Genomic DNA, 27,974 nt, shown 5'->3' on the forward strand with positions numbered 1-27,974 from the left:
GCGGGGGGTATTTTGTACCAATGAAGGAGTTTTTCTTTTGCTTTTCAAGGAGAGGAGCGAATGTTTGGTGGGTGGGGAGAAAAGTGCAACAATGAATGAATGGAATTCCAAAATCTCTGTAGATGCTGATTGAAATTAAATAAATAAACAAACGAACAAACAAACAAACCTATTACAATGATTTACATAGAAATGAAAACAGCATGGTATAGTGCAAGGATAGACACATAGATCAATGGAACAGAATGAAGGACCCAGAAATCAAACTATCTACCTATTTTCAACTAATATTTGATAATGAAACAAGCCCCATTACATGAGAAAACAACAACCTCTTAAACAAATAGCCCTGGCAAAACTGGACATTTAAGTGAAGAAAATGAAAACAGGATACATTTCACATTATATAAAAACAAAAAAGCAAACAAAAAATAAAATCAACAAAAAAAAACCACAACACCTTAAAGTGGATCTGAGATCTAGACATAAGATCAAAACCTTAAAGTTCATCAGAGATAAAATGTAGAAGCCATAGCTCATGGCATAAATAGGTTTGCAAACAAATAAAAATATTAAAAAGTGCAACTAGGAGATGATAAAATTGGCAAATGGGATCTTCTTAATAGATTCCTGAACATCAAAAGCCTTCTCCAATTGGGTGCAGAGAAAGCCTAAAACTTGGAAAGCAACATTTGATAATAACAAGTCAATAACATGATAATAACATGTCAGACCTAATGTTTAAAGAACAATAACAGGCCTCCACATGAAAAACACTAATAACCCTCTCAAAAAATAGGCAAAAGACATGAAAAAATTCTTCACAAGCATAGCTAACAAACATACAGAAAAATCAGAGAGACTTGAATAAAAAAAAATCAGAAAAATATGTAATCACAGAAATGCAAATCTAAACAATGAGATGGCAATTTGCCCTAGCAGCAGTAGAAAACAGTGAATATTGGAAAAGATACAGAGAGTTCGGAACCCTTAGGCACTGCTTGTGGGATTATAAAATGTCACAACCACTATGGAAAGTAGTTTGATGTTTCTTCAAAAAGTTGAACATAAAAATTCCATATGACTCACCTGTGGCACTGCTTGGAATATAACTCTAGGAAATTAGAACTCAGACATAAATGGAGGGATGTGCATCTACGTCATAGCAGAATAACTCACGATAATAACAAATAGGAAACTACCCAAATGCCCATTAGCAGGTAAATGGATTGAGAAAGTGTGGTATGTTCACAGAATGTAATACTATACAACACTAAGAAACAATGGTTTTGTAAAATATTAAATGGGAGGGTCTAGACAGAATTATGCTGAATGAAGTAACTCAGTCACAGAAGAAAAATTACAGCATAAGACCAGTATTGTGAAAATAGGAGGATAACTAAGCAAGATATGTATGAATGTTCAACAGGGAAAAAGAAAGTAGAGAATAAGCAAGAAGAGGGAGAAGGGGGGAAATCACAATACTGGCAGTTTAGTGGGCAGAAGAAGGTGTAAGATTTGAAAAGACAGGGTAATCATAGATCAGTAACAATTAATTATATAAAATATAATGTATCTGAATTATTGCATAAAACACAATGTACATAAATGAAACACAGTGTACATGAAGGATTGTATCTAAGTAAAGAAAAACAAAGTTGAAGTTAAGGAATTAAGAACTGCTATGTGGCAAAGAAGCCCTAGTAGCAACGTGTATTTCATGTTATGTTCCTAAATTTAGTGTTTTAAGCCCAAGAGCTACTCTGAATGAGCAAGTTTTGAAGTGTCCTACCTAAAAAAATTCACAGCCTTAGAAAACCAATGGAGTATAGATATGGTTAAAAATAGAATTTGATATTACCTATATTTGGACCAGGAAACAGTCATCAAAACAGAAAGGAAACACTCACTGCATGGTTAAAAATCAGGAAAAGGGTGCTTCAGGAATGCATACTGTCTCCATACCTTTTCATTCCTTCTGTAGAACAAATAATTTGGAAGGCTGAGCTTTATAAGGATTGGAATGTGGCATCAGGATTGGAGGAAGACTAATCAACAACCTACATTATGAAGAGGACACAACATTTCTTGCTAAAACTGAGGACCTGAAGTGCTTGATGCGGAAAGTCAAGGACTGTAGTCTTCAATATGGATTGAAGCTCAACATCAAGAAGACAAATATTCTCATCACTGGGTCAACTGGCAGAACCATGTTAGATGGAAAAGGAATTGAGATTATTAACAATTATAGCTTGCTTGTTTCCACAATCAACCCTTGGCAGCAGCAATCAGGAAATCAAAAGAAGAATTTCACTGGGGAAAACTGCTGTCTCTCCAAAGACCTCTCCAGAGTACTGAGAAGCAACAATATCTGTTTAGGGACTAAGGTGCACCTGATCCAGGCCATGGTCTTCACAATTACTTTCAATGCATCAGAGAGCTGAACAGTGACTAAGGATGACAGAGAAGAATTAATGTCTTTCAGCTGTGGTGCTAGAAAGAGTCTTGAACATACCATGGACTGCCAAGAAAATAGAGATCTGCCTTGGCAATGGTGAAATCAAGTTTCTCCTTGGAGGCTAGGATTTTTAAGCTCTAATCTTACTTTCTTTAGGCATGTGCCTGGAGAGACAGATTCTTGGAGAAGAACATCATGCTCAAACGGATGGAGGGACAGTGCAGGAGAGGAAGACCACAGATGAGGTGGATTGATACAGTAATTTGGGGCAATGGAAGTAGGTGAGTCAGAGTCAGCAAGACTGGTTCAGGACAGAATAGGCTTCAGAGCTGCTGTACATAGGGTTCCTATGAGTTACAGGTGACTCTACAGCACATAACTACCAACTATAACAACAGTGAGATTATTGTTATTATTACTATGACTATTATTATTACTTATTGAGATTGTTCAAAACCTTAGTTTGCTTGGCTCCACAATCAACACTCTTGGCACCAACAGCAAGGAAATGAAAAGATGTATTGCGATGGGAAAGTCTGCGGTTAGAGACCTCACTAAAGTACTGAAGAGCAAAGAGATAAGTCTGGAGACTAAGGGGTGCCTGATACAGACTATGGTCTTTGCAATCACTTGCTATGCATCAGAGAGCTGGACAATGACTGGGGATAATAGAAGGAGAATTTATTCTTTTGAGCTGTGGTATTTCAGAAGAGTACTGAATATATCATGGACTGCTAAGAAAAAAAAAAACAAAACAGGTTTGTCCTGAAGAGGGTGAAGCCAAGCTGCTCCTTGGAGACAAGGATTCTGAAGCTTCATCTGACATACTTTGGACAAGTATTTTGCATACTTTGCAAGGAGGTACCAGTCCTTGGAGAGGGACGTCATGCTTGGGGGGTGGAGGGACAGCACAGGAGAGGAAGAACCTCGATGAAATGGATTGATTCAGTGACTAGGGTAATAGGGGTAGGTGTGTCAGATACAGTAAGATTGGCACAGGATAGAGCAGGATATAGGGCTGTTATACATAGGATCGTTATGAGCTGCAGGCAACTCGACAGCACATAACAACAGCAACATTATTTATTTGGCTAAATAGCATTCATTTGTTCATTCTACAAACATTACAGAGTAGTTATTTTACACCAAGTACGATACTACATCCTGAGCACCCAAGTTTCTCCCATCACAAAACTAATAATACAGGATAGAAAAGGAAATTGTTTCTAAGGCACTCTTAGTAAAGTACATTGTGGGGCATTTGAAGAAAGACAAATTACTTAAGGTAGGGTAGATGTCCCACATCTTTGCATGCCAGTTGCTCATACAGTGGCAATTTGCATACTGCTATAATTCTGGAACTTATTCGGCTAGTATTCTACTATAGAGTTGTTATGAGTTGTACTCAACTGGACAGCACCTAACAACAAAAAATTTACATATACATATACCACTATAGTCAGCCATTCAGGGTAGAAAAGTTTCAGCAAAACTTGCTTCCAGACTCTGATAAGAAAGACCTAGCACAATGTTTCTGAAAGTTAGATAGTAAAAACACTGTGCATCAAGACAAATTACTTCCCACTATTGGAAGATGAACTATCTAAGTTGGATAACACTGCACTCAAACATACTAGCTACCATGAATAATAAAGGAATATGCAAATTTTCATTCTATTGTACATAAGATTGCTATACATGAAAGCTAACTTAACAATGATTAGCAACACAGTGATTTAGGCCAGGTATTCAGAATGATGTGAACATGCAGAGATGTCTAAGTTAAAGAGTGAATGTATAAATGGCAAAATGTGGTCCCTAGGCAACGTGTCATTGCTAATGCCAAATGCAACTTGGCTGAAAGCAAAGACTACCAGAAGGATGTTTATTTGTGTTTTATTGACTATATAAAGGCATTGGACTGTGTGGATCACAACAAATTGTGGCTAACATTGAGAAGAATGGGAATCCCAGAACACTTGATTGTGTTCATGTGAAACCTGTACCTAGAACAGGAAGCTTTCATGGGAAGAGAACAAGAGAAAATTCATGGTTCAAAATCAAGAAAGAAGTACTTCAGGGTGCTCCTTTCTCCATACCTTTTTAATATATATGCAACAGATAGTTCGGAAGCCTGGACTTTATAAAGAAGAAAGTGGCATCACCAAAAGTTCATCAATAACCTACATCATGCGGATGTTCAAACCTTTCCCACAGAATTGAGGAAGACTTAAAGCTTTGCAGCAGAAGGTCAAGGATCTTATTTAGATTCAATATGGATTACATCTCAATATTAAAAAAAAAAAAACAACTGAAAATCTTCACCACTTGGCCAATAGGCAGTACCATGATAGATGGAGAAAAGATTGACGGTATTATGAGTTTATCTTAATCCAATTTACAATAGACACTCTTGGTAGTAATTCAGAAGAAATGAAAAAAGGGGGGGTAAGTGGGGGGAATCTGCTGTCCTGGGCCTCTCTAAAGTCCTACAGTGAAATTATGTCTATTTAGAGAATACGATGTACCAGATTCAAGCCCTTTGGTCAGCTTCCTAGTCTAGATATAGGTATCATAAAAGCATAATTAAATATTCTGAAATTCTTATTCTTCTCAATTTTAGCTAAGGATTATTATGATTTTTACTATAGTAAAAGTCTTCGCAAAATAAATAAAACACAAACAGACAATCTTCTGATATTCTCTGCTTTCAGACAGTATCTATGACAGCCCTGATGGCACAGCCTCTTTTAAATCTAGCTTGAACTTCTGGCAAATCTCTGGCAATGTACTTTTGGATGATTATATTCAGCATATTTTACTTGTCTGTGACAGTAATGACTTTGCTCTATAATTTCCACATTCTTTGTTGGTTTACATTTCTTGGGAATGGAAACAAGTATTTATCTCTTCCACTCAGTCAGTGAAGCAACTGTCATCCAAATTTTCTGGCATGGATTGCTGAGAACATTCGGGGCTGCATCTGTTAGTTGAAACATGTTTATTTCATCCCATTGATTCCTAGGCATTTATTTTTTGCCCAATGCCTTCAAAGATACTTCTTCCTTCATTAGCACTGGCTCTTGTTCACATGGTACTTCCTTAAAGTTTTCAGTGTCAGTTAAATTTTTTTTCACAATCTGAAGAATATACTCAATGTCACAGAATTGTACACTCAGATACTATTAAATTTTTAGGTATTCTGCTATCGATAGTCTCAACACTGACACCAAAAAAGAAAATAAATTTGAAAAAGAAAAATAATTGTTAAACTCACTATAATAGAAATTAAGATATTAGTGATGTTGATATTATTTGTCCATTATTGCTGGTTAATAAGTATAAGGTTTGATACAATAATTCTGAGTATTCCTTCCATCTTCTTTTGATGCTTCCTGGATATTTCAAGATTTTTCTCATAACATCTCTGTATTGCAACTTGAAGATTGATTTGTTTTACAATTCTTTCAGCTTGAGAAAGTTTACCTCTTTTTATTCTCCAACTCCAGTACTTTTCACATTCCATTATAGTACTTTGTCTCCTTGAGCTGCCCTTCGTAATCTGCTTCACTCCCTTTACTTCAGCATTTTGTCATTTTGTTTTGGCTTCTTGACACTCTAGTGCAATTTTCAGAGGCTCTTCTGACATACATTTTGGTACTTTTTTCTCTTTAATCTCTGTAAGGGTCTTTTTGTCTCTCTTCCCCCCCTCCAACTAGTTTATTTACAAATCTCGAATACAAATTCTTTCCATTTCCCTCACCATCCCCACACATCAAATTATACAACCCAATGATTAAAATCTCTCTCCTCCTGCACATCCACATCCCTCTGGTTCCAGCCTCTCCCACCTCTCCTGGATCCTTGCACTCATTGTAAATAATGGTTTTATACAATATTTATCCTTGTTGGACTGAGTTAGTTCACTCAGCGTAATGCTCTCTAGTCCCTTCCAAGTTAGGTAATAATTTACAAAGTTTTTGCTCCTAAATGTTGCATAGTATTCCATTGTGTGAATGTACCACAATGTCTCAATCCATTCATTTGTGATTGAACATCTGGACTGTTTTCATGTTCTTGCCGTGGTGAATAATGCTGCTATGAACATTGGTGGACAAATCTCAGTTTGTGCCTCAGTTCTAGAATTCTCATGGTGCATTCCAAGTAGTAGAATATCTGGGTCATATGGAATTTCGATGACATTATCTTTGATGTCATCTCACAATACTTCTGGTCTTTGGTCGTTGGTGTTCAATACCTCAAAACTGTTCTTGAGATGATTTTTTTAATTTATTTTGTTAATTTTAATGAACATTTACAGATATTAAAAACAGAAAGTATAGAATCAAATTTGGTTTTGGTTCTTGTGGATTTGTTTTCATTTTCTTCAGTTTCAATTTGTGCACATAAGTAACTAATAGTGTGTTCTATAGTCAGCAGCTGACTTGGTTTTGACGGTTAATTTTGTTGTTGTTATTGTTAAATGTCTTCAAGTTGTAGGCCTCTCATAGAAACCCTATGAATGAAAGACCTGAACATTTGTATAACTTTCATCATTTCTACACATTCATGGAATTTCCAGAGGCAAGCTGTTTCAGAAATGGATGCCTCTCCTGCTTCTCAACTTGTTTTAATCTAATCAGGAAGCTCCACCAAACACAGTCAGCCATGGGTAACCATTATCACATTTGACACATCAGTGTCACAATGTTTAGTGTTACAGAAACCACAAATTATGCCTGTACGACAAGTGGACAGACCAGTGCTATACCACTTAGCAGAATGTTTGACCAAAAACAATTAAAACCAGGCCTGAGGGCAGCAGATTAAAATCACCCACTTTTGGCTTGGTAACATAACTTTCTATCTATTAGGCCAACAGAGCTAATAATGAGCTTCTCTAATAATTCTTTCCACAGACATAGACAATCTGATTCCTGTGCAATTCATCAGGTGAAGTCCATATGCAAAGTTGCTTCTTGTGGTTTTGACTTGGTGATTTTTGGTTGTTTGTTTTTAATCACACTTTGGTGGCCTATTGACAAGAAGCTATGCTGCAATCCTGAAGGTATGTAATTTGAAGTCACCATTTGCTCAGTGGGAGAAAGATGGATAATCTCCTCCTGTGCAATTAACTGCCTCTGAAAACCCACTCACTGCAGGGTCAAATATGGGCTGATTCCGACTCTACAGTACACAACAACATTTATTTATTAGTTGCTGGTATAGCCTTACATTTGCAGTGAATAATTTTAATGATTATTAATTTAACATATACAAAATTTGATCATTTGATCTCTAGGTTCATTTCAATCATCAAGCTGTACTTTCTGTAACCAGTGAGATGTGTTTGGATATGCAGAGAGCGAAAGAGAGGGGGCAAGGTAGCTGGTGGTGTGACACAGGATTTTAGAGTTTGTTGGTTGGATGGAGGGAGTGAAAAAAAAACAACCAAAATAATGTACATGAATGAAACACAGTATTTTTTTTTTAATTGCACTTTCTGCCTATCATTGTTTCCAGCTTTTGTATTCTAGTAACCAACAATTATTAATGTGTCATGATTGCATGTTTGGTTACTTTCAAAGTGCAAAAGTTGGTATAAATTATCAATTTCCTCTTCCTTGACTTTAGTTGTTGGTGCATACATTTTAAGAATAGTCGTATTAATAGGTCTTCCTTGTATACCTAGTTTCCTATAACTCATAAAATTGTACTTGAAGATAGATCTTGGATTCACCTTTTTAAACTATGAATGTAACATATTCTTTCTTAGTTTTTAATTCCTAGCCAAATAGATCATATTCAAAGTAGCCCATGCCAGTCAATCTCAGGTCACTAAAGCCTAAAATGTCACTTGTTGGGTGTTCCATTTCCGTTTTGACAAATTTCTATATGTATATTTTATACAGTTCACATTTAAGTTATTAAAGAATATTTGTAGCTGTTTCTCCTCATTTCAAATGACTTGCAATTTAAGCACCTGTATTCTTCTATTGTTGATAGGCTTTCAGAGGTCTGTTGTTTTAGAAATGAATGGTGAATACTGCATCCCAGTCTGTCTTAATTTTGAAGCTCTGCTAAAACTTACCCATCATGAGTGACCCTTATGATATTTGGAACACCAATGACATAGGTTCCAGAATTACAGCACCCCATTAGTTACCCCAGTATAGGAAACTGACAAACCTGCAATGTATTATTGAGTGGAAAATATAAATAAGCAAGCACATCCACCAAGGACCAAGTCAGTAAAAGAAATTTTTAGTGTTTTAAAAAAAAAGAGCAATAGAATCTGAAATGATCAGTCTTCCAAAGTCATTTAAACATAATAAAAATCAACAAGCAAATGAAAAGTTCACACACATCCTGCTTTGAGCTTACCTGGGGTTTTCAAAGGGCAACAGCAAATACTCTTCCACATTGAGGGCAGAAAGATTCAGTAGAGTGTGACCCAGGCTGTTTTTCAGGTATGGAGCTCCAGAACTTCCATTCAGACACTTCTGTAACATTTTTCAAAGATATAAAAATAAATCTAGTGAAATGAAGGAAGGTTATTCTGAAAGAAATGGATGCTTATAAACTATGTGTGTGACAGTTAATAATCTTACAAAGGGAATGGGGGAAGAGAGAAGGAAGGAAGGAAAGTGAGCATGAATGAACAAATAATTTTTTAAAAATTACAAATGACAAACAGGTTTGCTGATATATTGATGCCCTTTTATATATTAGGTTTATCAAATCTCCATAACATATGTAGTATTTGAAAATTCTATTGGAATTCTGTTGTTACCTTCTTGTTATTATGTCCCTTTGAACCAAAATGATGCAAACTTCCAATGTGTTTTCAAAGCCTATAAGTTGCCCAAGAAGAAATTGCCCATTTTCTCCTTCTGAAACAACTGGTTGATCCAAATTTCATGCCTTTGGATTGGTAGAGCAGCTCCTTACCATTACTTTACCAGCGCTTTCTTACTGTGACATTAAACGTTAATTGTATTTGGGATTTTAAAACATTTTCTGTATGTATCTCTGAGTTAATTGAACAGAAATAGAGAAAACAATAATTTCATTGATGTAACCTTGTATTTGATGAACCTGAAAGTTAGAGAAACCAGTGGGAAGATAATGAAAATATAAAGGAATGGATTTCTTTCATAAATACCTAATGTCTTAACTAAACATCCCTTTTACAGTAATTCATAGGAGAAGAAATAACTTGTATTTGCCAAGGTCTGAGGTAATGCTATGCATCAAACTAATGACCTGATTGCTTGAAGGTGGCATGATCTAGATATCAAATGAAATTTGTTTCCACTTCTTCAGAAAATATTGGATGGATAGTGTATTAAAATAGTGGGAAGAAATTGTTCTGCAATCACAACAACACACAGTTTGAATCTACCAGCTGCTGAAGAATGGTCAGTCTCCTCCCTTGGAATTAAACACCTCTTGGAAAACCCGCTGGGGGTTGGGGGGTCAGCTATGAGTCATAGCCCACTCAAGGGTTTACAAGAAGAACTAGTTATATAGTTTCTACTAATTTGTTATAGTAATAGGTCCAGAAAACAAATTTAAATTTTGTTACAAGAAGTAGAGTATTGTAACAAAGACCTAACTTGTAGAAGTAGTATTGAAATGTGATAATACGTAGAAGTTGGAAGACTTTTAATATGGATGATAGAAAGGACCAAATTGTTGTTGTTGTTATGTGCCATTGAGTAGCTTGCGACTCATAGGGACCTTATGTACAAGAGCCCTAAATGCTGTGCTATTCTGTGCCAACCTCGCCATCTCTGACACACTCATTCCGACCACCCCAATCACAAAATCAATCCATTTCATTGAGGGTCTTCCTCTCCTGCACCGTCCCTTCACTCTCCCAAACATGATGTCTCTCTCCAAGGACCAGTCCGTCCTTGCAACATGCCTAAAGTATGTCAGACATAGCTTCAGAATCCTTGACTCCAAGGTGTATTCTGGCTTCACCCTCTCCAAGACAAACCTGTTTGTTCTCCTAGCAGTCCATGGTATATTCAACACTCTTCTCCAGCACCACCAGCTCAAAGGCATCAATTCTCTTTCTATCATACCTACACACTGTCCAGCTCTCTGATGCGTAGCACATAATTGCCAAGACTATAGCCCAGATTGGGTGCACCTTAGTCTTCAGCCTGACATTGTTGCTCTTCAGTACTCTTGAGAGGTCCCTAACAGCTGACTTTCACAATACAATTCATCTCTGATTTCCTGGATGCTGGTACTAAGAGTGTTGACTGTGGAGCCAAGTAAACTAAAAGTGTTAATTATCTCTATTTCTTCACTATCCATACTGGGCCAATTGGCCGAGTAGTGAGAATCTTTGTTTTCTTGATGTTGAGCTTCAAGGACTATCATCTGGTTAATTAACTCTGAGTAAAAAAGTGAAACTAAAAGTGCTATTGATGATGTTTCAACTGAAAGAGGAGGAAAACTTGACAGACAAAATTTATTTATGCTTAAACATGTTGTTTTTGACAGGTGTCATCAAGGATGAATCATAACAATTCTATGAACAACAGATTTGAACCATGTCCTATCCTGTTCTATCCTCATCATCTCTGACATATTTGAGCCCATTGCTGTAGTCACTGTGTCAGTCTATCTTGTTGAGGGTCTTTTCTTTTACTAGCCTTCCACATTTCCAAGCATGATGTGCCTTTCAAAGAGTAACTTTTCCTGAAAATACTGTTGTAGATCATTAAAAATCGCTGGAACAGTGCCTAGACAAATCTGCCAAACATCAAACTGTATAATAGACTATGACACCAAGAATATGATTGTTGATGGCAGATGGATCCTTGTTGAAAATGAAGAACATCAGAAAAATATCTATTTAGGCTATATTGACAATGACATTTGTGTGGATTACAACAAATTATGGGTAAAATTGAGAAGAATAGGAATCATAGAATACTTAATTGTGCTCTTGTAAAATCTATACCTAGACCAAGAGACTACTGTGTGAATGAAGTAAGGGAGTACTGTTGTTATTGTTGTTAGATGTCCTTGAGTTGAATACAACTCATAATAACCCACTTGAATAGCCCACTTGAACCCTGCCCTATCCTGTGCTATGGTGACCATCTCTAACACACCAGAAACTATTGCTGAATTCATTATGTTAATTTATTTCATTGGGAGTCTTTCTCACCCTTGCTAACCCTCCATTTTTCTAAGCATGATATCCCTTTCCAGGGAACAGCCTAGTCTAGATACATGTCTTAAGTATAAATGGTTTAAAATTAGGAAATTCTCCATTAGGGTTGTATCCTTTCTCCATATGTATTTAATCTGAATGATGAACAAATTATTTGAGAAGCGGGACTCTATGAAGAAGAATGTGGCACAAGGAGTAACAGAAGACTCATCAATAACCTTCATTATGTGGATGACACAAACTTTCTTAATGAAATTGAGGAAAACTTGAATCACTTGATGCAGAAGGTTAAACATTGCAGACTTCAATATGGCTTACATCTCAATGACAAGAAAAAAAAAATCCTCACCACTGGTTCAATAGACAAAATGATAATAGATGGAGAAAAGATTGAAACTGTCAACAACTTTATCTTACTTGTATCTACAATCAATACACTTGGGACTAACCATAGGGTATCAGGAGATATATTTCACTGAGAAAGTCTGTAGTCAGGAATCTCTTAAAGTATTGAGGAGTAACGATGTCGGTTTGAGGACTAAGTTACCCCTGATTTAGACCATGGTCTTTTCAATCACTTTCCATACTGTTGAGAACTGTACAATGAATAAATATGACAGAAGAAAAACTGATATCTTTGAATTGTGGTTTTGGAGAAAAGTGCTAAATATCCCATAGCCTGCCTAAAGAACAATCAGGTATGTCTTGGAGAAAGTGCAATCAGAGTGCTCCTTGGAGGCAAAAATGATGTAGTTTCAAAGTTGGTCAGGAGAGTTGCTAGGAGAGGCTATTCCTTGGAGAGGAGCATTATACTGGAAAATATGGAGGCATGGAAAAGGAGCAAAAGACGCTTAACCAGGTAGATTGACACAATGACTGTAGCAATGAGCTTGAAAGTTTCATAGATTGTAAGGATGGCACACAGATCTGTCCAGATCTGCTTAGGGTCACTATGAGTTTTACTTCACTTGACTGCATCTAGCAATGGTAACAGCAACATGTTTGTAATATCAGAGACAAAGTTTACTATCTTTGCATTCAAAAAAGCACTTCTTCTAACACTGTTTATTCTTTTGGCAGTTCATGCAATATTTATCATTCTTCTCCAACATCACAACTCAAAGACATCGATGCTTTTTCTATTACCCTTATTCATTGTCGAGCTCTCAAATGTGTGGCAAGTGTTTGAAAAAAAAATGGTCTGAATTACGCACACCATAGTCTTCAATCTGACATCATTGTTTTACAGTATTTTGGAAAGGACCCTGACAGTGGATGTGCCCAATGCAATGTGTCAAAATCTCCTGCTGCTAGTACCAAGGATGATTTTGTATCCAAGCAAGATAAAATTATTAATAAGTTCAGTCCTTTCTACATCTATCATGATGTTGCATATTGATCCATTGGTGAGGATATTTGTTTTCTTGATGTTGAGATGTAATCCATACCAAAGATCTTGAGTATGAATATATAATACTTCAGCCTAAATATCGAATATATATGTTATAATATACAATTACTAGAAAATGAAAAATGTAATTATTAGAAAATATTAATATACACTTGTAGAGAATATATAAATATATCCTCACAGAAGATAGGTGAAAATATAAATATTGAAAGGGGCTTTCAGTGAGGACTAATAGGAAATCAATAACATGTTATTGGAAACTAGAAAAGAGATAATTCATGTTTTATGTTGTTGTTTTGTTGTATTAGGTGCCAACTTACAATGACTTTATAAATAACAAATCAAAATTTTGCCTTATCCTTTGCTATCTTCACAATCTTTGCCATGTTCAGCTCCACTGTTGTAGTCACTATGCGGATCCATCTCATTATGGATCTTACTCTCTTTTGCTGACTTTGTTTTCCCCAAACGATTCCTTTTTTCCAAGTACTGGTGCCTACTAACTTTATAACTAAAGTATGTGGGGGGAAACTGCTTCATTTGTGCCTGTAAGGGACACCCTACCCTGTTGTACTTTCTCTAAGAGAAATGTGTTTGTTCTTATGGCAGTCCAAGGGATATTTAACAATTCAAAGCATCTATTATTTTTCTATCATCTGATTAATTATTGAACTTTCTTATGAATACAAAGGAATTTAAAATACCAGGTTCACCTTTGTCTTTAAACTCAGATTTGTTCTCTTTAACACTTCAATAAGTACCTTGAGAACAGACATGCCCATGCATCACATCTTTTGATTTATTGACAGTTGCTACTATGGCTGTTTATTTTGGATTCAAGTAAAACAAAAAATCCACGACCTTGTCAATCTTTTCTCTATATATCTTGGTGTTGCTGATTGGTGCATTGGTAAGGATTTTGGGGTTTTTGGTTGGGTTGTTTTTTTTGTTTTTATGTTGATATGTAACCCGTACTGTAAGTTGTAGCCTTTGCTCTTATCTTTCTCTTTCTGAAAAGAAGGTTGTGTCACCTGCATAATACATGTTGTTGATGAATATTTTTTCCAATCACCATGCTACTTTCTTCTTTATATAATACAGTTTCTTGATTGATTTGTTCATTGTACAGATGGTGGATCAAGGATACAAACCTTGTGCACATCTTTCTTCATTTTAAACCATTCACTATCTCCTTGTTCTTTTCAAACTACTGTACAGGTTTTGCAAGAGCAAATTAAGTGTTGTAAAACTCCCAATCCATAATTTATTGTTATATTTATATAATTTATTGTTAATTGTATGATCAAAAAAACAAGTAATAATCTTTCTGATAATCTCTGATTTATGTCAAGATGTATCTGACATGGATGATATCCCTTGTTCCACATACTCTTTTTGAATTCTATTCGAAGTTTTGGCAGTTCTCTGTTGATATACTGCAAAGTTTTACTTTTGTATGATAATATTAATATTTTTCAATAATTTCCACACTCTTGGATCACTTTTTAATTCTTTAAAGGGAGTAATATGCATCACTTTTAGTCAGTTGGCCAGGTGAAATTCTTCTAAATTTTTAGGGTATGTTTGTGAACATGTTAAGAATTTCTTTTCTGAAACAACAATGTATGTTTTATACTTGTCTTACAATACCCTAAATTTTATCTGAAACACACAAAATAATTTTGTGAACATAACTTATAAGAGGTAAATTTGAGTACTTTTATTAAAAGATTTCCAAGTAAATATAGAAGATGTGGCCTAATTTCTTCTCACCACTAATAGTTACATGAGACAGGAAACAGCATTTAAGGAAAGACTATTTCACCGTAATTCTCAGCCTATTCAGAAGAAAATCAGTTACATTAGGAATTATGCTTAGGAAAATATTCTTGGAAAGGAATCCAATAGTGTGTAGAAATAACTTTTCATAGAGCCAAATACTCAGAAGGCATAATCCATAAGGAATTGCACTGATAAACAAATGAAATGCCCCTTTAGGGGTTGAAATCACTAGTAACTCTGAAGGAGAATATTGGTAATCTACTGTGGAATTTGGTATGATTGTGACTATGATGTTCCGTAACCACTAACTTATATCTGACAATCCAGTGACTTTTCAGAGACATTAAACCACAAGAGATGAAACAGGGAACACTTGATGGGTATGAAGTGCCTTTTTGGTTGGCAGTGAAGCTGCTTTAAACTAGGCTATCAGAGTTCCATTCTGTGAAATTTATAGGCTTGGAAATCCTGTGTTAGATCTACTATGAATCAGTCTCAACTTCACAACTGAGATAATGGTACCTGGAGTCAAGACCTTAAAGCTTAATGGGATGTGCCTTGATGAATTTGAAAATGTTTTGGAACCAATAACATCTTTTTTTCCATTTTCTACTGTCTAGGTTAAGAACATACACATCTGACATGAGAAGCACTGATAACACAGTTGCTATTGTTGTTGTTCTTATGTGCCTTTGAGTCAGCTGTGACTCACAGCAACCCTGTGTACAACAGCTTTGAAACCTGCTCTATCCTGAGCCAATCTCCTGGCATCAACACATCTAATCTCATTGGCCCAGTTATTATGTCATCCATCTCATCCACGGTCTTCCTCTCCTGCGCTACGGCTCCAACCTTCCAAGAATGTTTTCCTTCTCCAAGGATTGGTCCCTCCTGGACACATGCCCAAAGTATGGGAGTTGTTGTTGTTATTGTTGTTGTTGTTATGTGCCATCGAGTAGCTTGCAACTCATAGCGACCCTATGTACAATAGCCCTAAACCCTGCTTTATCCAGTGCCAATGTCACTGCCTCTGACACACCCATCCCAATTACCCCAGTCACTGAATCCGTCTCCCTCCTTACAACATGTCCAATGTATGTCAGAGGAAGCATCAGAATCCTTGCCTCCAAGGAGCAGCCTGATTTAAACCTCTCCAGGATGAATCTATTTGTTTTCTTGGCAGTGCAAGGTACATTCAATACTCTTCTCCAGCAGCACAGCTCAAAGGCATCAATTCTCCTTCTGTCCTCCTTAGTCATTGTTCAACTCTCTGATGCATAACAAGTGATTGCGAAGACCATAGCCTGTATCAGATGCACCTTGGTCTCCATAGTGACACCATTGCTCTTCAGTATCCTGGAGAGGTCCCTAACAGCAGACTTTCCCATGGCAATACTTTCTTTTATTTATTATTACTTGGCTACTGGTACCAAGAGTGTTGACCATGGAGCCAAGCAGATTAAAGTTGTTAACAATATCAATCTCTTCACCATCCATTCTGATGCTGCCAATTGGCCCAGTGGTGAGAATCTTTGTCTTCTTGACTTTGAGCTTCAATCCATACTGAAGGTGGCAGTCCTTGACCCTCTGCAGCAAGCATTTCAGGTTCTCCTCAGTTTCAGCAAGCAGGGTTGTGTCATCTGCATAACGCAGATTGTTAATAGATCTTCCACCAATCCTGATGCCACACTTCTCCTCATAGAGACCAGCCTCTCGGATAATGTGTTCTGCATATAGGTTGAAAAGGTATGGATATAGGACACATCCCTGGTGTACGCCATTCCCAATTATGACCATGACGACTGCCTCTTGGTCCAAGTATAGGTTTCACATCAGAATGGTCTGATTCCCATTCTGGGATTCTGGGATTCCCATTCTTCTGAGAGTCAGCTACAGTTTGTTATGATCCACACAGTCAAAGCATAGGAATCAGATCGATTACATCTGTGGAAAAACATGCTGGAGAAGCTCAATATCAGCTGTGAAAACAAGACCAGGAGTTGATTGTGGAACAGACCACCAGCTATTCATATGCAAGTTCAAGCCGAAGCTGAGGAAAATTAAACCGAATCCACGGGAACCAATATATGACTCTGAGTTCATCCCACCTGAATTCCAGTACCATCTCAGGAACAGGTTTGAGGCCTTGAACACTAATGAGCGAAGACCTGATGAGTTGTGGGAGGATGTCAAATGCATCACACAGGAAGAGTGCAGACGGTCATTACAAAGACAAAAGAGGATGAAAAGACCAAAATGGATGTCAGAAGAAACTCTGAATATTGTGCTGGAGCACAGAGAAGCCAAAGTAGAAGAAAGAATTCAAGATACTAAAGTTCTTAACAGAAGATTCCAAAGGACAGCACGGGATGACAAAGCAAAATATTACCATGAAATGCGCAAGGAGCTGGAGTCGGAAAATCAAAAGGGCCGAACTCTCTCAGCATTTCTTAAGCTCAAGGAACTGAAGAACAAATTCAAACCCTGAGTTGCTATAATCAAGGATGCTTTAGGTAGAATATTAAATGATCCAGGAAGTATTAAAAAGAAGATGGAAAGAATATACTGAGTCACTGTATCAAAAGGAACCAGCAGACACATAAGAATTTAATGAAATCACATATGAGCAAGAGCCTATTGTGATGAAGGAAGAAGTTCACGCTACTTTGAAGGAAATAGCAAAAAAATAAGGCCCCAGAAATAGATGGTATACCAATTGACATGTTTCAGCTCACAGATGTTGCCCTGGATGTGCTCACCAAGTTGTGCCAAGAAATCTGGAGAACAACCAGTTGGTCAACTGGCTGGAAGAGATCTATATTTGTTCCCATTCCAAAGAAAGCTGACCCAACAGAGTGTGGTAACTATAGAACAATATCACTGATTTCACATGAAAGCAAGATTCTACTGAAGATTATCCAAAAACGACTGGAACAGCACATCAGCAGAGAACTGCCAGAAGTCCAGGCTGGGTTTAGAAGGCATTATGATACTAGGGATATTGTAGCTAATGTTAGATGGATCTTAGCTGAAAGCAGGGAATACCAGAAGAATGTCTATCTGTGTTTCATTGATTATGCAAAGGCATTTGACTGTATGGATCATAACAAAGTGAAAGAATGGGAGATGGAGCTTTAATATCCTTGCCTCCCAGGAGACACTTTGTTTCACCTTCTCCAAGACAGACCTGTTTGTTCTACTGGTGGTATATGGTGTATTCCTTATTCTTCTCCAGTACCACTACTCAGAGGCATCAGTTCTTCTCTGTCATCTCTAGTCATTGTCCAGCTCTCTGATACATTGTAAATAATTGATAAGACCATGGATTAGGCACACTGTATTCTCTAGACTGACATTGTTGCTTCTCAGTACCCTGGAGAGGTTCCTGACAGCAGACTACCCCAATTCAATTTGCCTTTTGATTTACGGACAGCTGATACCAAAAGTGTTGACTGTGAAGGTGAGCAAGCTGTAATTCTTAACAACCTCTATCTTTTCGCCATCCATCATTGTGCTGTCAATTGGCCCAACAGTGAGAACCTTTTTATGCTTGATGTTGAGCTTCATTACATATTGAAGATTACAGTCCTGGATCTTCTTCAGCAAATATTTCAAGTTTTCCTCAGTTTTGGCAAAAATTTTGTGTTGTTTGTATAATTCAGATTGTTGATGAGTCTTCCCCCAATCCTGACACCACACTCCTCTTCATAAACTTCAGCTTCTCAAATGATCTGTTCCACATATAGACTGAAAATGTATGAAGACAGAACACATCTCTAAATGCATCCCTTTCCTAATTTTGAACTATGTAGTATTTCCTTATTCTGTTCTGACAATTGCCTCCTGGTCAAGTGCAACTTTCATACAAGCACAAAAAAGTATTTTGTGATTCCAATTCTTCTCCAGGTTGGCCACAATTTATTGTGATCTACACAACCAAATGCCTTTGAATAGTCAATGAAGCATAGATAGACATCCATCTGGTACTCTTTTCTTTCTGCCAAGATCCATCTGACATTGGTGATATCTCTAGGGCCACAATCTCTTCTAAATCCAGCTTGTATTCCTGGTAGTTCTCTTTAATGTATTATTCTAGTAGAATTTTGCTTGTGTTTGGTATTAGTGATTTTGTTTGATATTTTCCACACTCTGTCAGGTCACCTTTTATTGGATTGGTAATAAATATGGATCTCTTCTAGTCATTTGGCCAGGTGGTTTTCCTCTAGATTTCTTCGTGCAAACTGGTAATCATCTCCAGGGCATCATCTGTTTGTTGAAATATGTCTATCGGTGTGCTGTCAATTCCTGGGGCCTTGGTGGGTTTTTTTTTGTTTGTTTGTTTGTTTTGCCAATTCCTTCAGAGCAGCTTGAACTTCCTCTTTCATCACCATGTGACTTTAATAGAAAGTAAAAGATTCCTATGATCTGAAGAGAAACCAGAGTATTATCACTGTCTCTTACCATATGTTGTTTCATGAAATTCTTCTGTACAAGCCAATCTTTTTGGTACAGTAACTCTGTATACTGCTTTCACCTTCTTTTAATGCTTCCTAGATCATTTAACATCCTGCCCTTAGCATTCTTAAGTATTACAACTCGAAGCTTGAATTTGTTCTTCAGTTCCTTCAACTTAAGAAATGCTGAGAAAATTTGTCCCTTTTGATTTTCTGACTTCAGCTCTTTACAAATTTCATTATAATACTTTGCTTTGTCTTCCTGCACTGCCCTTTGAAATCTTCTGTTCAGCTCCTTAACATCTTTATTTCTTCCCTTTGCTTTTGCTTCTCAGTACTCTAGTGCAATATTCAGAGTCTCTTCTGACATCTGTCTTGGTCTTACCTTCTTCCACTTTGTAAAGATATTGTGCATTCTTTGTTGGCAATATTCTTGGGTGCTTAACTGTGAACTGAAATTTCAGAGGTTTTAATTTACAAGTACTGGAAGAGAAAGAAATGACTGCTCCTGTAAAAACTGCTAGCTTGGAAATCCTGAGTCAGTTCTACTCTATGTTGTAGTGTGTAATTTGATTGTACATAACAGCTATAGGATTTCATTGTTTGTTTAAAAAAAAAAGGAGGGGTTTTTGTTGTTTGCTTTGGGGTTTATTTTTGGTTCTTTTTCACTTTGTTGGTGGGCATAACTTTATATCTTTAAACTATGTCTCTTGGTCAGAAAGTTGAATAATGTTATGGATGACAGAAGAAGAATTGAAGTCTTTGAATTGTGCTGTTTGAGACAAGTACTGACTATCTCATGGCTTGCCAAGAGAACAAACAAGTCTGTCTTGGAGAAAGTAGAGCCAGGGTGGTTTTTAGAGGTAAAAATGGTGTAATTTTATCTGATATAATTTGGGCATGTTTTTAGAAGAGATCACTTCTTGGAAAATGTCATCATGATAGGAAAGATGGAAGATGTGACCAAAAAAAGGAAGATTCTCAACAAGAGGAATTGATATATTGATTGTAGCAATGGGCTTCAGAAATTATGAGTATTATGAGTATTGTGTCAAGTTTCATCTTGTTATTCATGGGTTGCCATGAGTCATAGTTGACTTGACAGCATCTAATAACAATAAGTCTCCATGACTACTTTTTGAAGGAGCTTGCTAGTTTCACAAGTAAAATAGAGAGGATGTCATTTTCCTAGCATCTCACCTATATCTGATTTCAATTACTATGATAAGGAGAATTGGGGCTAAATTGAGCTAAATCTAATTAAAAGATTTTAAACATTGGTTTACTAGTCTAACAGGAAGATGGCTAGATTGAATACATATTTAATGTGAGATGTATATAGGCTTGAGTTAGAACAAAATCTTTTAATTTTAATTTAGTTTGTTTATTTTTCATTTCAATGAACATCTACAGAGATTTTGGAATTCCATCCATTCATTGTTGCACCCTTCCGCCGCACAAACCCCCCCCCCCCGTTTGCTCCTCTCCTTGAAAAGCAAAAGAAAAACTCCCTCTTTGGTACACAATCCCCCCGCACCTCCCCAAACCCCACCCCCTACCCACAAATATAATCCACTCTGCAACCCTCATTGCGTACTCCTACGGTAAAAGAATCTAATCTTTGAGTACCACCAACAACCAGAAACAAAGAGGAGGAAATAGAAGATGTCTACCAACCTTTTCAGTCAGAGAATGATAAAGCATGTAACCAAGATGCATTAATAATAATGGGTGAATGGAATGCAAAAGTTGGAAACAGAGAAGAAAGATCAGTAGGGGGAAAATGGACTTGGAGACAGAAATGAAGGTGGAGATAGAATAATAGAATTTTGTGAAGTCAACAATTTATTATTGGAAATATTTTATAAGAAACATAAACACAAGCTATACACATGGATTTCACCTGTTTATACATATAGGAATCAGATAGATTACATCTGTGGAACCACTGAATAATTTCAATATCAGCGGTGAAAACTAGGCAAGGTGCTGATTGTGGAAAAGATCACCAAATACTGATATGCAAGTTCAAGCTGATGCTAAGGAAAATGAAATCAAATCCACAGGAACCAAAATTGGACCTTAAGTCTATTCTGCTAGAATTTCAAAACCATCTCTGGACAGGTTTGAGGCTTGAACACTAATTATTAAAGATCAGATGAGCTGGAGAAGATATCAAAAATATCATCTAAGAAGATTGCAAGAGTAATTACAAAGACAGAGGAAAAAGACCAGATGAATGTCAGAAGAGACTCTGAATACTGCACTAGAGAACTGAGAAGCCAAAGCAAAGAGAAGAAAGCAAGAGATTAAGGAGCTGAACAGATGATTGCAAAAGATAGCAAGGGAAGACAAAGTAAAGTATTATAACGAAATGTGAAAAGAGCTGGAGTCAGAAAATCAAAAGGGGCTGAACTTGCTCAGCATTTCTTAACCTGAAGGGACTTAAGAGCAAATTCAAGCTTTGAGTTGCAACATTTAAGGATGCTTTGGGCAGAATATTAAATCATCCAGGAAGCATTAAATGAAGATAGAAAGAGTTTACAGTCATTGTACCAAAAGGAATTAGCTTACACAGAAGAATTTCATGAAACAACATATGATCAAGAGCCTGTGATGATGAAGGAAGAGTTCCAGCTGCTGTGAAAGAATTGGCAAAAAACAAGATACAAGGAATTGATGGCATAGCAACTGACATATTTCAATAAAGAGATGATGCCCTGGATGTGTTTACCAAGTTGTGCCAAGAAATCTAGAGGATAATCACATGGCAAATTGACTGGAAGAGATCTATATTTGTTCCCATACCAAAGAAAGGTGACCCAACAGAGTGCAGAAATTATCGAACAATATAATTAATATCACATGCAAGCAATATTCTACTGAAAATTATCCAAAAATGACTGGAACAACACATCAACAGATGACTGCCAGAAGTACAGGCTGATTTTAGAAGAGGCCATGGTACAAGGGATATTATAGCTAATGTTAGATATATCTTGGCTGAAAGCAGAGAGTACCAGAGGAATGACTATCTGTGATTCACTGGCTATTCAAAGGCATTTGTGTGGATCACAACAAACTGTGGTTGGCTCTGAGAAGAATGGGAATCCCAGAACATTTGATTGTGCTTATATGAAACCTATACTTGGACCAGAAGGCAGTCATGAGAACAAACCAAGGAAACACTGCATAGTTCAAAATTGGGAAGGGTCTGTGTGAAGGATGTATCCTATTTTCATAAATTTTCAATTTATATGTGGAACAGATTATCCAGAAGGCTGGGCTGTATGAGGAGAAATTTGGCATCAGGATTGGTGGAAGAGTCATCAACAATCTGCGTTATGCAGATGACACAACCCTTCCCGCTGAAACTGAGGAGGACCTGAAGTACTTGCTGCAGAAGGTCAAGGAATGTGCCTTTAATATGGATTGAGGCTCAGTATCAAGAAAACAAAGATTCTCACCACTAGGTCAATTGATAGCATCATGATGGATGGTTTAGTTCACTTGGCTCCACAATCAATACTCTTGGTACCAGTAGCCAGGAAATTAAAAGATGTATTGCATTGGGAAAGTCTGCTGTCAGAGACCTCTCCAAAGTACTGAAGAGCAATAACATCAGTCTGGAAACTAAGGTATGTTTGATTCAAACCATGGTCTTTGCAATTACTTGCTATGCTTCGGAAATCTGGGCAATGACTAAGGATGATAAAAGGAGAATTGATGCCTTTGAGATGTGGTGCTTTAGAAGAGTTAGGAAAACAAACAGGTTCATTCTAAAGAGAGTGAAACCAGGCTGCTCCTTGGATGCAAGGGTTCTGAAGCTTTTTGGACATATTGCAAGAAGAGATCAGTTCTTGGAGAGGATGTCATGCTTTGGTGGGGGGACGGACAGCTCAAGAGAGGAAGATCCTCAATGAGATGGATTGAATCAGTGACTGCGGTAATTTGGGGCAGGTGTGCCAGACACAATAATATTGACACAGGATAGAGCAGGGTATAGGGCTGTTGTGCATAGGTTCACTATAAGTCATAAGCAAAAAAAGTAAGGCCTTTGGGTTATTGGAACAATATTTTACAGGCTTCACCACCCATTTTCTTTAATTTGGAAATAAGTATACCCACAAATAACTTTAAAAAGCCACATTTTGTCTAATCAAAGGATTTTTGCCACGTTGTTTTTATTAACCATCATACCTTAAACCCTAAAATATATTCTAATCCTTAAGAGATAGGCAAATTCTGTTTTTCTTGAAATCTTCTCTAACTGCAAATCCTCATAGTCTTCTCCTTCAGAGTAGCTCTAAGGTTGTAACATTTTGATAGGTTAGAAATAGCTACAATGTAATCAGTAACACAAATAAACTAAAAAATCCTCCCACAATTGTAATTTGAATAGTACATAAATAGTCAAGTCTCCTTGGGTTTTTACTTTTGTATTGTTTTGGTTTGGTTGTTTCCAAGAAGTTTATTCTTCATCATTTAGATACTTGAGTGACAAGATATCGCCCTGACTCTACATCTACTCCATGTAGTCTACTTTAGCAGTAGTGGTATCAGTACAGCACTTGTCTTTTCCCTGCATTCCTGAGACAGCAATCCTTTACAAGGGAGAGTTTTAATTTTCAATACATGTGTTCCATAACGAAAAGTGGAAAATTGCTTTATTAACCTCAAAACTTTGAGATCTTTATTGGTATTAAAAGTAAAGAGTCAATGCCCAAGTTTTCAGAGCAGGTGAAGTTAGAATCTGATAATAATAAATTTCCTCCCCAACTTGTACGTAGCTGCACAAATGAGAATTATCTTCTATCTAAGCACAAAAGACTTAGAAAGATAGGTGTATGTATGTTTATGTGATATAAATACTTGGTTTCTCTAATGCTCTAGACTATTTTGGTAAATGATATTAAATATTCATTACCAAGTTTCTGATACCAGCATATTTTTTGTGTGGGTTTTCATCAATAAAAAATTTTTCTTTTATAGTGGTTTACTTACAGATTTCATATACATTGTTTTATACACTGGGTCTTTTCAATTTACTTAACCCACCTCTTTCTCCATCAATCAAAGTGTGTGACACTATGATTAACTGCTGCCCCTCCATCCTCAACCCTCTGCACCCCTTCCTCCCTTAGATCCTCATACAAGTTACCTATTTCTGCAATAATGGTCTTAAACAGTATTTGTCCTTATGGGACTGGGTTAGTTCACTTAGCATAATGCTCTCTAGGTTCTCCAAAGTTAGGTAGCAATTTACAATAACAATTGCTTCTGTGTGCTGTGAAGTGTTTCATTATGTAAATGTACCATAAATTCTCGATCCATTCAATTGTACTTGGACATTTGTTTCCATGTTCTTGTGATGGTGAATAGTGTTGCTATTGGTGTATGTCTCTGTTTGTACTTCAGCTCTCACTTTCTCTGGGTATATTCCAAATAGTGGAATAGCCAGGTTGTATTGGAATTTTTATGTTCAGCTTTCTGAGGAAACACCAAACTGCCTTCCAGAGTGGGTTGTACCAATGCTGAAAATCACAGGCAATAAGAGATATGCAAATAAAAACCACAGTGAGATACCATCTCACTCCAATAGCAGTGGCAAAGTATAACAGGTCAACAAGTAATTAATGTTGGAGGAGATGTGACTAGACAAGAACCTTTATACACTGTTGGTTGTCAAGTGTTCTTCATTCCTAGATTCCCAAACTCGAAAATCTGAAAGAGGTGTTGAGATTATATTGCATTTAGAATTTTAGAAAACCTCCTACGAAGGGAATATCGGTTGTGGATACAGTAAAATGAAATTATTGACAATTTCAATCTTTATTCCATTTGTCGTGATGTTGAGTATTGGTCCAGGGGTGAATTATTTTGTTTTGGTGCTGAGATATAACTCTATTGAAGGTTATAGTCTTTGTTCTATAGTAAGTGTTTCAAGGCCTCTTCACTTTCTGAAAGCAAGCTAAATTCTACCAGTATAATGCAAGCTGTAGAAGGATCTATCTCAATCCACATGTTTCTTCATATGTCAGACTTCCTGAACTATTTCTATAGCATAAAGACTGAATGTGTATGGAGAAAGGCACAGCCCTAATGCTCACCTTTCCTGATTTACATCACTCAGTGTTCCCTTGTTTTGTTCAGACAACCGTTTATTGGTCTATATGTAGGTCTTGTATGAGAATAATTAAGAGGTTCATTCTTCTCAATATTAATCATAATTTGTTATGATCCACACAATCAAATACCTTTTAATAATCAATAAAGCACAAGCAAGTATTTTTCTAGTATTCTCTGATTTTGAACAAGATCCATGTGGCATCAGCAATAATATTCTTTTTGCCATGGCCTTTTTTGAATCCAGTTTAAAATTCTGAAAGTCCTCTGTTGATGTACTGTTACAGTCATTTTTAAACATGTTTCATTAAGACTTTACTTATATATCATTTCAGTAATATTGTTCTGTATTCTCCACAGTCTGTTGAATATTTTTTTTATTCTGGAATGGGGAGAAATATGAATCTCCATCATCGTGTCTAGGGCTACCTGTCTTTCCTCAAACCTCAAATGATATTCCATCAATCCCTAGGACCTTAGTTTTTACAAATGTCTTTAGTAACTCTTTGACTTCTTCCTATGGTTCTTGATCTTATGGTACTTCCTGGAATGGTTTGAAGAAGAGTAATTATTTTTGGAACAGTGACTCTTTGTATTCCTTTCATCTTCTTTTGGTGCTTCTTGCATCACTCAAGATTTTGGCCATAAACTCCTTTAGTGTTACAATTTGTGGCTTTAATTTTGTTCAGTTCTTTCAGCTTGAGAAGTGCTAAGTGTGTTCTTTACTTTTGGTTTTCTGACTCAGCTCTTTCCAATACTTCTCTTTGTCTTCTCAATTTGTCCTTTGTAATCTGTTCAGCTCTCTTAGCATGACATTCTTTCCTCCTGTTTTGACTTCTTTTCATTCTAATGTAAGTTTCAGAGTCACTTCTGGCATATATTTTGGTACTTTCTTTATCCCCAGTCTTTGTAATGACCTTTTGCTTTCTTCATGGATGATGCACTTTCTGCCATTCCATAACTCATCTGACGATCAGTCATTAGTGTTCAGTGTGTCAAATCTAGTCTTATGATGATTTTTAAACTAACTTGGGAAATACTCTAGATCCTATTTTAATTCTTGTGGACTAGTTTTCATTTAATGTATCTTTAATTTGGACTTGCATATTAATGATTGACAGTATATTCTACAGTTTCCATTTGTTTATCCACAATCAAACCCTGGTAGCAGCAGTCAAGAAACCTAAAATTTTGTTGCTTTGGGAAAATCTTCTCTCAAAAACTTCACCAAAGTTCTAAAGAGCAAGTATGTCTGTTTAAATAAGAAGGTATACTTAACATAAGCCATGGTATTTTCAATGCATTTGAAAAACGGACAATGAACAAGAAATACTGAAGCAGAATCAGAGCTCTGAATTGTGATTTTTGTGGAGATATTGACAAAAGGACAAATACAAATCTATTTTGAAGGAAGTGAAACCAGAATACCCCTTGGAGGAAAGGATTGTGAAACTGTCTTCACTTACTTAGGGCATATTTTTAGGAGGAACTAGTCCATAGAAAAAGACAGCTCACTGGAAAAAGCAGAAGGTCATCAAAAGATGGATTGACACTGACTACTACAATAACCTTGTACATGATGTAGATCCTGAAGAGAGTACAGGATCGGTTAACATTCAGACCTTGTTCACAAGGTTGCTATGAGTGGTAGATGACTCAATCGCACCCAACAACAACAGCAACATACAAAATGCACTTCTAGCTCCCTCAATTATTGTCATTGTTGTGTACCATAGAGTTGAAACCAGCCCACAGCTGACCCTCTGACAGATTTTCAGAGGCAATTAATCACATGGAAGGAGACTGCACATCTTTCTCCATCAGAGCGGCTTGTAGTGATGAATCATGTGCTTTTGTGACTGAAGAAAAGCTTCTTGCCACTAGGCCACCTCAATTACTAATTGAAAAAAAATGCATTTGCTTAAAGCGCACTGTTGGTAATGAAAGTAACAGTGCTATTTTTATTATTAGACATTATCAAGTTAATTTCAAAGTATAATGGCTCAAGCGAAGGTAATAAACAAAAGTAATACTGCTGAGTCTACATAGTCTTTGTGTTATATAAATCTTCATTTCATGTGATGGTAATTTTTCCCCAAAGAAAATTCATAAAGCAAACAAAAAATCATAGAAAATCATTTAGTTGACAAAGAAATGAAATGGATGGAGTCAACACATTTTTCTTACTTAAGATTAGTATTTTAAAAGAGTAAAATCAGTATAGAAGTCTTACCTGACAGCCACATGAATCTTGGAATTGTGGGTAAGAAAAAGAATCAGTGTGCCAGCATGAATAATTCTTCCTAAAAAAACAAAGAAGGAAACTAGAATGATCTTTCAGATTATAAAACTACTGTATATCCCATGACACCAGAAAAGAGTTCACAAGATAATAATCTCCAACAGAAATGTAGCATTCTAACGTTTGTTTTCTCAGCTAGAGCTGTTAATTATAATGACAGTATTTCCATTATATTAGATATATAACTTGATTTCACTGTATTGCAGGTCTTTCATTATGGGGTTGTGCTACTTCTTTTGAAT

The 27,974-nt window shown here is 36.5% G+C and overlaps 1 protein-coding gene across 1 annotated transcript in view; it reads right to left on the reverse strand.

Annotated features, from left to right (window-relative positions):
* Positions 1–27,974, reverse strand: part of LOC102848396 (ATP-binding cassette sub-family A member 13-like) — a 619,024-nt gene that overhangs the window by 247,459 nt on the left and 343,591 nt on the right. The window contains exons 16-17 of the mRNA XM_006902979.1: positions 27,664–27,733; positions 8,843–8,961 (exon numbers count right to left, since the gene is read on the reverse strand). Of these exons, the coding sequence (XP_006903041.1) occupies positions 8,843–8,961; positions 27,664–27,733 (189 nt within the window). The remainder of the gene's footprint in view (positions 1–8,842; positions 8,962–27,663; positions 27,734–27,974) is intronic.

Source organism: Elephantulus edwardii, unplaced genomic scaffold (genome assembly GCF_000299155.1).
Source record: "Elephantulus edwardii isolate Elephantulus edwardi_28Jun2011 unplaced genomic scaffold, EleEdw1.0 scaffold00482, whole genome shotgun sequence".
NCBI lineage: Eukaryota > Metazoa > Chordata > Mammalia > Macroscelidea > Macroscelididae > Elephantulus > Elephantulus edwardii.